Raw genomic sequence first — 11,412 nt, 5'->3', positions numbered from 1 at the left:
AGTTGAAAACACTGACATTAGGAGCCATGGAGGGCATGGGGGGGTCTCAAGATTAAGAGAAAACTCTGTACATGGAAATGTATTTGGTTTTGTTGTAAATCTATATTTGAAAAATCAAATAAAAACAGAGACTTCAGGGAGCAATTTCGGTAAAGATTGCCAGAAAATGGTGTTTAGAGGAATGAAAAAGTAGAATTGTGGTGTTGGAGGAGTGGAATGAAGCTAAGGATGGAGAAATGAAGAGACAACCTGAGCCGGCAGAGATAGAGTTGAGAGAGAAAGGTCTTTGTCTACAATTTGGAAATTCAATTAATGAATACACAATATGAAAATGATTGTGGAATGCTGTTTTAATATATAAATAGAAGAAACTCTTGTGTGGGCGAAGATGGAAAGACACTTTAACATTTAATATGGAGGAATGGTTGTTGAAGAATAGAGGCAAAGTTCATATGTTTGTTTAGAGAAAAATGATTGCTGAAATTTATTAATAGCAATAATTAGAGAACCCCTTTTGGACTTTTTGTATATAAAGGAATATGAATTAATCAGATACATTTGGGATAGAAGACTAGGAAAATATTGCCTAACAGAAAGTAGATCTGTTGGATGTCATTCTAGGGTGAATATTTTGAATAATTTATTTTATGTAACAGATAGCCGGGAGAATCAAAAGTCCTTTTCTCTTTTATTTTCTTCTGTATTGTTGTTTTCCTTTGGTATTTTCTCTTATCCGTCTCTCTTTGTTTCTGTTTTTTTTTTAATTTAGATTTGTTTCTTTTATCTTATTATATTATGAAAAATCTGTAACAAAATCTTATTAAAACGTTTCCCGCACTCCCAACATTTATGTGCTTTCTATTCCTTATGGAGTCTCTGGTGTTCTTTAAGGTTCCTCTGTGAGAAACATTTCCCACACTCTACACACTGGTAAGGCCTCTCTCCTGTGTGGACTCTCTTGGGTATAAGAAGCCCTGACTTTTCAGTAAAACATTTTTCACTCTCCAAGCATTTGTAGGGCTTGTCTCCTGTATTGATTGCCCTAGGGATGATGAGATATGCTTTCTAGGGTTCCGATTTAGTATGAATTTTCTGGTGTCTACGAAACTTCTTATTATCAGGAAAGGATTTTCCACATTCCATACATTTGTAGGGCTCTTCTGCATGGCTCTTCTGATGCATGATAAGCCGCCATTCGCTAGCAAAACATTCCTCACACTCTGTGCATTTATGGAATATCGTTCCTGTGTGGATTCTCCGATGTTTCAGAAGACTGTCTCTCCTCGAAAAGAATTTCCCACATTCTAAGCATTTGTAGGGCTTCTCCCCTGTGTGGGTTCTCTGATGAAGCCTAAGACAGTGTTTCCTAGAAAAACATTTCCCACATTCCAAGCATTTGTGGCATCTATCTACTGTATGTTTTTTCTGGTGCCCCTTAAGGGTATGTGAATGAGAAAATATCATTCCACATTCCAAACATTTATATGGCTTTCTTGGGTGGACTCTCTTATGTCTCATAAGACGTGGTGAAGTAGAAAAACGTTTCCCACAATCTTCACATTTATAAGGCCCCTCTCCTATGTGCACTCTCTGGTGTTCATCAAGGTCTGCTGGGCTGGCAAATAATTTTCTACATTGCACACATTTGTAGCGTTCCGGTTTAGTATGAGTTTTCTGGTGTCTACGAAACTTCATATTATTAGGAAAGGATTTTCCACATTCCATACATTTGTAAGGCTCTTCTGCATGGCTCTTCTGATGGATGATAAACCGTGATTCACTAGTAAAACATTCCTCACACTCTGTGCATTTATAGGATATCTCTCCTGTGTGGACTCTCTGATGTTTTGCAAGACCGTCTCTCCTTGAAAAGCATTCCCCACATTCTAAGCATTTGTAGGGCCTCTCCCCTGTGTGGATTCTCTGATGAAGCATAAGACTGTATTTCCTAGGAAAACATTTTCCACATTCCAAGCATTCATGGCATCTCTCTGCTGTATGTTTTTTCTGGTGCCCCTTAAGGGTATGTGAATGAGAAAATACCTTTCCACAGTCCAAACATTTATATGGCTCTCCTGGGTGGGCTTTCTTATGTCTATTAAGATGTGATGAAGTAGAAAAACATTTCCCACAATCTCTACATTCATAAGGCCCCTCTCTGATGTGCACTCTCTGGTGTTCATCAAGGTCTGCTAGGCCGGCAAAACATTTTCCACATTCCACGCATTTGTAGGGTTTCTCTCCTGTGTGGATTCCCTGATGGATTTCAAGTTCTTCCGGCGAAACAAATCTTTCCCCACACTCGGCACATTTATGGGGACTCTCTCCATTGTGAACCATCTGATGGCTCAAAAGGGCAGGTTTATCGAAAAAACATTTCCTACACTCTGTGCATTGATAGGGTTTCTTTCCTGGGTGGATTATCTGGTGTTGAACAAGATCTGATTTTGTGGGGAAGCATTTCCCACACTCCAAGCACATATGAGGCTTTTCTCCTGAATGGGTTCGCTGATGAATAACAAGTTGTGGCCTACAGGAGAAGTATGACTCACACTCATTGCATTTGTGGCATTTCTCTCCTTTGGGGATTTTCTGGTGTACAATAAGCTGTGATCTCCAGAGAAAACGTTTCCCACACCCATCACATTGGTGGAATCCTGTGTGGATTCTCTGATGTTTCACAAAAAATGATTGGCTAGGAAAATATTTCCAACACTCCAAGCATTTATATAGTTTCTTTGCTGAGTGGCCCTTCCGATGGATTGCAAGGGCAGTGCGCTGAGCAAACGACTTGCCACATTTAATGCACTTGTAGGGTTTCCCCCCCTTATAGATCTGCTGGCGTCTCACCAGTTGCCGCCGTCTAGAGAAGCTCGTCTCAGACTGTAAGTATTTGTGTAGTTTCTTTCCTGTGTGGACTCTCTGGTGTTCACAAAGCTGCGAATTCTGGGGGAAACATTTCCCACACTCCAAGCATTTGTATGGTTTTATTCTTGCGTGGGCTCTGAGATGCTTCACAAAATCCGAGAGTCGGGAATGTTTCGCTCCACACTCCCAGCAGTGATAGGAGTTGTCTCCTGCATGGACATTCTGATGGAGCCGAAGGACGGATCGATGAGTAAACGTTTTCCCACACTTTGCACACTTATAGGGTTTTTCTCTTTGACAGGTTCTTTGGTGGCTCGAAAGCCCTGAACTCTGACCAAAACATTCCCCACTCTCACTGGTCTTCTGGGGCTTCTCTCCTGTGTGGATTCTCTGGTGTCCGGCAATAGCCAACGTGGAGGCAAAGCACTCGCCACAGATCGGGCAGGTATATTTTCTACTGGTGTCACCTGCTTAGAGAGAAGGTGAAAAAGTTATTCTGAGTCTGGAAGAGAAGGAACCACACAATACAAACTGAATGATGGTTGTGCTATGATATGCAAGATATGAAGCTTGAACCTGTGGAAGCTCTCGCAGCCACCCATACACAAATTGCATTAAGGGGTAGGCCCAGATTTGGGCAAAATGCCCACAGCCCCTCTGTTCTTCACACAAAGTGGCCTCACTTTAGTCATCATCATCACTTTTAATTTGTATACAGTCTTTCTATCTTACAATACCCAAGGCGGTTTACAGGCTGAATAAACAATGTACACCTTATTACACTCTAATGCAATACAAAAATGTGATAATAAAACATAACTTTAAAATAAGCAACCTACATCTAATAAAGTAGCATTCAACAATCACTAGAATAGTATAGTATAGAATAATATTAAATACCAGCATATAAACATTAAACAGAAACCCACTCCTAACAATTACAATAACTTCCAAACTACAATCAATAACACAACAGCAAGCCACAGTGCATAACATAATAGAAAGACAAATTGAGAAGCAGAGACTGGGGGGTGGGGAAAGGCAGGTGGAATAAGGCCTTGCCTGATGGAGTCTCTCCCTCACAGAAGTGGCTTTTCGAGATGTGCAAGTGAGTGTACAAGGCTGCCATCCTATATCATTGGGGTCAGGTTCTCAGCAGCTTTTTTATGTTCCTTGCTGGGATTCCTTGTCATGATGTAGTGGTTGTTGTCGTTTAGTCGTGTCTGACTCTTCGTGACCCCATGGACTGTTACAATCCCACCCCCCACCTTGAAAGCTACATTGAGCCGCCCAAGGAAGGTGCGAGTGCATGGCAGACTTTGGGCTTTGAAATTCCAACACCGCCCTGTGAAATGCTGAAATTCGGTGCCCCAAACAACTCTCCCCTTTCAATGTTCCTCTTTGTTGTGGTGCCCTCAGCGGCTCCCTCTTGGCTTGGTGTTCCCCATAACCTGCCTTTGGTGAGTGTGACACTCTCCTCTGGCACAGTCTGTGGCATAATGTCACTGTCTGCATAAATTGCTCCTTATTTTTCCTTTCCAGAAGATTCCCTGATGCACAGTGACCTCTGGATTCTTCTTTAACAACAACAACAACAACAACAACAAATTTATTACTTATACCCTGCCCATCTGGCTGGGTTTCCCCAGCCGCTCTGGTTGGCTCCCAACAGAGGACTAAAAACAGAATAAAACATCAAACATTAATAACTTCCCTAAACAGGGCTGCCTTCAGATCATAGAATCATAGAGTTGGAAGAGACCACAAGGGCCATCCAGTCCAACCCCCTGCCAAGCAGGAAACACCATCAAAGCATTCCTGACAGGTGGCTGTCAAGCCTCCGCTTAAAGACCTCCAAAGAAGGCCACTCCACCACACTCCTTGGATGTCTTCTAAAAGTCAGATAGTTGCTTATTTCCTTTATATTGATGGGAAGGCGTTCCACAGGGCATACGCCTGTGAAAACCATTTAGTTGCTGACCTACCTGGACTGGGTGGGAGAGAGTAGGAGTGCTCCAGCAACAACATTGCTCCCAGGGAAAGGCACTTCTGCATCGTTCTCCTTGGCTTTCAACTGACGGCTTGGCAGAGGATCACGGTGGACATGGGGCTGCCTCTTTTTACTGCCCTGTATGAAAATAAAACTTTAGCAGTGGCCCTTCATTGGCCTATGGGATAATAATAATAATAATAATAATAATAATAATAATAATAATAATTTATTCATTCATTCATTCATTCATTCCCCAGCCACTCTGGGCGGCTCCCAACAGAATTAAAAGCGCAAGAAAATATCAAACATTAAACACTTCCCTAAACAGGGCTACCTTCAGGTGTCTTCTAAAAGTCAGATAGTTGTTTATTTCCTTGTCATCTGATGGGAGGGCATTCCACAGGGCGAGCGCCCAACATTTGAATTGTGCTCGGAAACCTACTGGTATTGACTGACCAGCAAGAATACCTTGGGGTCATAGTGAACAGCTCAAAGATTTTGGCCCAGTGTGTGTACAGAGTCTGTGAAAAAGGCAAATTCCCCATACAATATCATAGTGTCATTATACAAATCTAGGGTGCAAGTGCATTTGGAATAATCCTGGTCACCTCACATCAAAAAGCATTTGGGGCTTTTCTGAAAAGCAAAGTGAGAGGTGACACGATAGAAATTTTTAAAATTATGCATGGCAGGACGAAAGTGGAAAGGATGAAGTTTCTCCTCCACTCTCAAAACACTTGAATTTGAGGACCTTCAATGAAGCTGCATGTTGGATGATTCAAGACAAGAGAGCACCTTCGGCCCCTCCATTGTTTAAACTTGTCCAGACCTTAGTGTGTCTGACCAATCCTTTTTTTAAAAAAAAAATTCTTTTTATTGTTCATTTTCCATTTTCCAAAGAAAAAAACCAACAAGGAACTACAAACAATAGCCACGACAACAACAAAAAAACACAAAACAACAACAACACAACAACAATCATATTTAACATACAGACCGACACACTCAATATCATCGTACATAAAAGAAAAACATTACACACAGTTTATAATAAAACCAAATAGTTTCCTAGTGAACAAGACTTTGTCTATCCATTATAGTGTAGGAACAAATATAGATTTAAACTAATTTTGTTTTATCTCCTGCATCTTTTCTTTATGTCAGGTCTTGTACACATTCGGTGCTTAAATCGACTTCCCTCTTCCTATACTCCGCCACTTCCAAATATAACATATAAATAGTCCAGTTGAACACTGAAACTTCAATTAATATATCATTATATTCGTATCTACTTCACAGAAATCATTACCTTGTCCATTTGCTTTTTTTCCACAAGAGCTATTACAAAGCGAAATCCATGCTAGGGTCGCATCTCATTTTTAAATACCTCAACAACCCATCCCATTCCTCCATCACTCTATTCCTAGGGTTATCTTTTATTTTTTCAGATAGGACTGTGTTTGTCTGACCGATCCTTAGTGTTGCCATATTTCAAAAAGTGAAAATCTGGACACAAATGTTTTTGAACTTTTTTTTTGGGGGGGGGGGGCAAGTTAATGGAAATTAACCAAATTCTACACTTCTGACATGGGTTGCCGTACGTCTGGATTTTTCCGGACATTACAGCAATTTCCACCAGGACACCATTTCCGACAGCTGGCTCCTGGCTATTTCTTGGAAGTTCCAGAGCATGGCAACCCTACCCCATCCTGTCTGCCAATCTACCCACCGCCCCGCACAACCAGAAACTTCTTATGGGAAGTCTGTTATGTCCCGAAAATCCCTATTGTTTTCCTGCCACCACCAGTGCAGGATTAAACCCTGTGGAGGCCCCTAGGCAGTCAAAATCTAAGGGGTGCCTCTTGTAAATGGTATCCTAATAAGTTTTTTTTCTTTTACCAACTAACAATTTAAATAAGCCAATTTTGATCCACCACCAATTATTTCCAATTATACTGCTGCAGTCTAATAGAGCATCCACCGATTTTAGGAACAATATCCAAGGGGGCTTCACCTCCCCCTTTTCTCTCACATACACACCTCACTTTTCATGAAGGTTTTCAAGCAGAGGTTGTAATGTAATGTACGATTTAGTTGAGTTTGGCATTACAATCGGAATTCTATGGCAAAATAAAATACAAAAGAAGAAACAAAACAACAACACCAGAAATACTATTATCTGACTTCGGGAGGTTGGAGCGAGGGCTTCGGGATGGTGCCAGAGACCTGGCAACGTCTTTTATTTAATTAAAAATCCAGACAATTATTTGTGCCTTTTCCCATTACAAGTTTCCATGTTCCATTCAATTAACTCACACAATCATGGTCATCGACTTCCCTCCCCCCCCCTTCCATGGTTCCATATATTTACCCATTACAACTGCATATTCTAATTACTCAATTGCAGGGGGTTGGACTAGATGACCTGCAGATCCCCTTCCAATTCTCCAATTCTACCTCTCTCCTCTCTTTCCCTCACACATCCACTTGGAAAGCACGTGTCTGAGCAGTTTCCCCCTTGCCCCACTCCTTTCCAAGGGGAAACTTGCTATTTAGGGATAGGTTGGATCAAAGGCCAATATGGGGGGAATCTGAATTGCTGCTTGCTCCTCTAAATGAGCACCAAAGAGCAGTTTTGGGGGTGGGGTGGGGGGCCAATAGTTAATGTGGATAAGCCCATAGACGCATACCTCCCCTCTCCTGCTTCTCACCCACATTCACACTTTACATGAGTCAGCTGCAGCTTTACTTCCATGATGAACTCCCAAAGGAAATCCTGCAAGTGACCTCTGTCTTACTCCAATGTGCTTCTCCTTATCACAACAATCCTGTTCTGCCTCTTCTCCTTCCTGCCAGGAAGAATACCTGAGGGCTGACAGAAGAAAGTGCTTGTGGGGCTTCTCAAGCCTTCTTTCTTATCCAGACCCAAAGTCTTCTGGGAGATGTAGTTTCTTCCAGTGTTTCTCAAATTTGGATACCTGCCCCACAAAGTCCCATCATTCCTGACCACTGCTCCTGCAAGAAGAGGATGATGGGAGTTGTAGTCCAACAACACCTGGGGACTCAAATTTGATATACAGTACAATACAATATAAGGAGATTCCCTTTAGACATATGGAAGAACTTTCTGATAATAAGAGCTGTTCAACAGTGGGAACTGTCTCCCTCGGGAAGCTGCAGAATCTCCTTCCTTGGAAGTTTTTAAGCAGAGGTTGGATGGCCATCTGTCATGGATGCGTTAGCTGAGATTCCTGCATTGCAGGGGGTTGGACAAGATGAACCTTGGGGCCCCTTCCAGTCCAAATGTTCTATGATTCTATTAAACAAAAGAAGCGCAAGAAATATAATTATCTGGCTAAAGGAAGGCCGAGTGAGGGGCTCTGGGATGCTACCAAAGCCCTTGCACCACTCGGTCATTCATTCCTATACAGTGGTACTTCAGGTTAAGAACTTAATTCGTTCTGGAGGTCCATTCTTAACTTGAAACTGTTCTTAACCTGAAGCACCACTTTAGCTAATGGGGTCTCCCTCTGCCGCTGCGCCGCCAGAGCACGATTTCTGTTCTTATCCTGAAGCAAAGTTCTTAATCTGAAGCGTTATTTCTGGGTTAGCGGAGTCTGTAACCTGAAGCATATGTAACCTCAGGTACCACTGTATACATTACAGTCACACCTCGGGTTACAGACGCTTCATGTTGTGCGTTTTCGGGTTGTGCACCGCGCCGAACCCAGAAGTACCGGAACAGGTTGCTTCTGGGTTTCAGCACTTGTGCACGCGCAGAAGCACTAAATTGTGCTTTGTGCATGCTCAGAAGAGCCGAATCGCAACCTGCGCATGCACAGACATGGTACTGCAGGTTGTGAATCCTGCGGGTTGTGAATGTGCCTCCCGCATGGATCATGTTCGCAACACGAGCGTCCACTGTATATATAACATTACACATGTTGGCTGCAGCTTCTCTTCCCAAAACTCCCTAAGGGCACCCTGCATGTGACCCCCCCAATGTGCTTTTCCTTATCACAACAATCTTGTTCTGCCTCCTCCCATTCCCACCAAGAAGATTCATTGAAAAGGAGGGCATTATGGGGCTCCCCAGTCCTTGCCTTCTTTCTTATCCAGACCCAAAGCCTTCTGGGAGATGTAGTCTCTTCCAGTATTTATCAAACTTAGGTCCCCACCTACCCAATGTTAGACTACAAACTCCCATCATTCCTGACCACTGGAGCTGCTAGCTAAGGACGATGGGAGTTGTAGTCCAAAAACAACTGGGGATCCAAGTTTGAGAAATAATGCTTTGAGCTGAGCCCCAGGTGAGCTGCCATTTATGGGATCTGGGATGGGTGGGTGTTTTTTTGTTTTTGTTTTTTTAAACACAACTTAAAACTGTATACTGTTGAAAATTATCAATTCAATTGCACTTTAATTGCTTATTTTATTTCTTAGATTGAATCTTATTTTTTATATTGCATTTTATTGGTATTATAATTGGAATTCCATGGCACAAGAAAAGACAATCTAAGAAGCAAAAGAAACACCAGAATTACAATTATCTGGTTTTGAGGAGGGCAGAGCAAGGGCTCTGGTATCGTGCTAGAGCCCTGGCACTGCATTCTCTTAAAAAAAATTATGCTTTTTTCCATTACAAGTTTTCATATTCCATTCAATTTACTCACAGAATCATAGTCATCAGCTTCCCTTCCCCCACTTCCATGGTTCTAGATAGCTACCCATTACAACTGCATATTCCAATGGCTCCATTGCAGGGGGTTGGACTAGATGGCCCTCAGATCCCCTTCCAACTCTACACTTCTTTGATTCTACAATTCAGCCTCTCCCCACTCTTTCCCTCACACATCCGCTTAGGAAAGCACATGTCTGGGCAATTTCCCCCTTGCCCCACTCCTTTCCAATGGAAAAAAATCTGCTCTTTAGGGATAGGTTGGATCAAAGGCCAATCTGGGTAAAATCTGAATTGTTGCTTGCTCCTCTAAATGAGCACTAAATAGCAGTTTTGGGGGCGGGGTGGGGGATTCAAGAGTAAGTGCGGATAAGCCCTTAGACCCGTATCTCCCCTTTCCTGCTTCTCACCCGCATTCACCCGTTACAAGAGTCAGCAGCAGCCTCTCTTCCTTGATGAGTTGCCAAAGCGACCTGCAATGCGGGAAATGCTTCTACCAGAGAGCCCGTTGCATTGTGGGGCTTCCCACGCCTGGCGGTCTTCCTTATCCAGACCCAAAGCCTTCTGGGGGATGTAGTATCTTCCAGTGTTTCTCAATCTTGCCCCTCCCTGGATTTTTTGGGACTACAATTCCCATCATCCCTGACCACTGGACCTGCTAGCTAGGGATTGTGGGAGTTGTAGTCTAACAACGCCTGGGGACTAAAGTTTGAGTAAAAATGCTACGTGTTGAGACCCAGGTAAGCTGCTGTTTATGAGGATCTGGAAAAGTGCTTTTTAAAAAAACTACTTAAAACTGTAGTGTTGAAAAACACCCCAAATCACCATATCATTGGGCAACAAAAAGGAATCAAACCACTCCAAGATAAGATAAGATAAAACACAACAACCAATTGTGTAGGCAGGTGGGGTGAGTGGGTGTCTGTGTGTGGGGTGAGGCTCAAGTAATTTTTTTGTGTTCCGTGTTCAAAGCCAGGCTTAAAACAGGAGGGCAAAGCTGTGACCACAATCCAGGCAGAAAACTTTGCTCCTGGCATTGTCTGTTCACAGAGGAAGAGAAAGGGGAAGACAGGGTTTGCTTCTGAATCCAGCACTGTAGAAACCTCAGAACAAAGGAACATAGGATTCTGCCTTATCCAGATTCACACAGTTGTGTCACTTGAAACCAGGTCACGTGAAAATTGCTGGTGGCCTTGGAGGATCACTTAATGCCTTTTTCATCTGTTGTAAGCGGGGATGTTTTGCTTGGTGTCTGGGCAGCTGGTGAAAGAACTGAGGATTATTTATTGAGGTTTTAAATAATTTTTAATGGCTCCTTTTCCTGATTTTATTCTCTTGTATTCCACTTGAAAATCAGTGCCTTTTCCATAATTAAATTCTGGACACTTTCTTGAAGCTCATTTGAGATAATTTATTAAGGAACAAAACGCCATCGCACCAACCAGCTGTTAGAACAAACCAACCCAAAACTAAACATCACACACAAACACAGGGCTGAGCGGAATACATTTTCAATTCATTATGGTGTCACTCACCCATGCTTTCCCACAGTAGGGTAGGCATGTGTGTGTGTGTGTGTGTGTGTGTGAGAGAGAGAGAGAGAGAGAGAGAGAGAGAGAGAGAGAGAGAGAGAGAGAGATGATGGTGTAAGCCAGTGGTCGGCAACCTAAGGCCCATGGGCCGGTTCCAGCCCATGAGCTTCTTAGAACCGGCCCGTGACCTTTCCATGGATCGGCGTGGAGATTCCGTGTCTCTCACCACAGCACCTTTTTTTCCTCACTGTGGGGCCCGACTTCTGTGTTGGAAGAGCGCCGAAAATAGCTTGAGTGCACGCATTTGCGTGTGCGCACACTTCAGCCCACTGAGAGGTCTG

The 11,412-nt window shown here is 42.9% G+C and overlaps 1 protein-coding gene across 4 annotated transcripts; it reads right to left on the bottom strand.

Annotated features, from left to right (window-relative positions):
- Nucleotides 1-885: 885 nt before the first annotated feature.
- LOC117042650 (zinc finger protein 91-like) lies at nt 886-10,064 on the bottom strand. 4 transcript variants are annotated; one of them, XM_033142223.1, is made up of 3 exons: nt 9,950-10,064; nt 4,854-4,996; nt 886-3,338 (listed from the first exon to the last, which is right to left on the bottom strand). In XM_033142223.1, the coding sequence occupies exons 2-3, from the start codon at nt 4,921-4,923 to the stop codon at nt 1,066-1,068; spliced, it is 2,343 nt and encodes a 780-aa protein (XP_032998114.1). In that variant the 5' UTR covers nt 4,924-4,996; nt 9,950-10,064; the 3' UTR covers nt 886-1,065. The 4 variants fall into 4 exon arrangements, with proteins under 4 accessions (XP_032998114.1, XP_032998117.1, XP_032998116.1 ...); XM_033142226.1 differs by having other exon boundaries at nt 886-3,335; nt 9,950-10,063; XM_033142225.1 differs by having other exon boundaries at nt 9,960-10,009.
- Nucleotides 10,065-11,412: the final 1,348 nt, after the last annotated feature.

This window comes from Lacerta agilis, chromosome 2, assembly GCF_009819535.1.
Source record: "Lacerta agilis isolate rLacAgi1 chromosome 2, rLacAgi1.pri, whole genome shotgun sequence".
Lineage (NCBI taxonomy): Eukaryota > Metazoa > Chordata > Lepidosauria > Squamata > Lacertidae > Lacerta > Lacerta agilis.
This window is presented reverse-complemented; position numbering and strand designations above follow the sequence as displayed.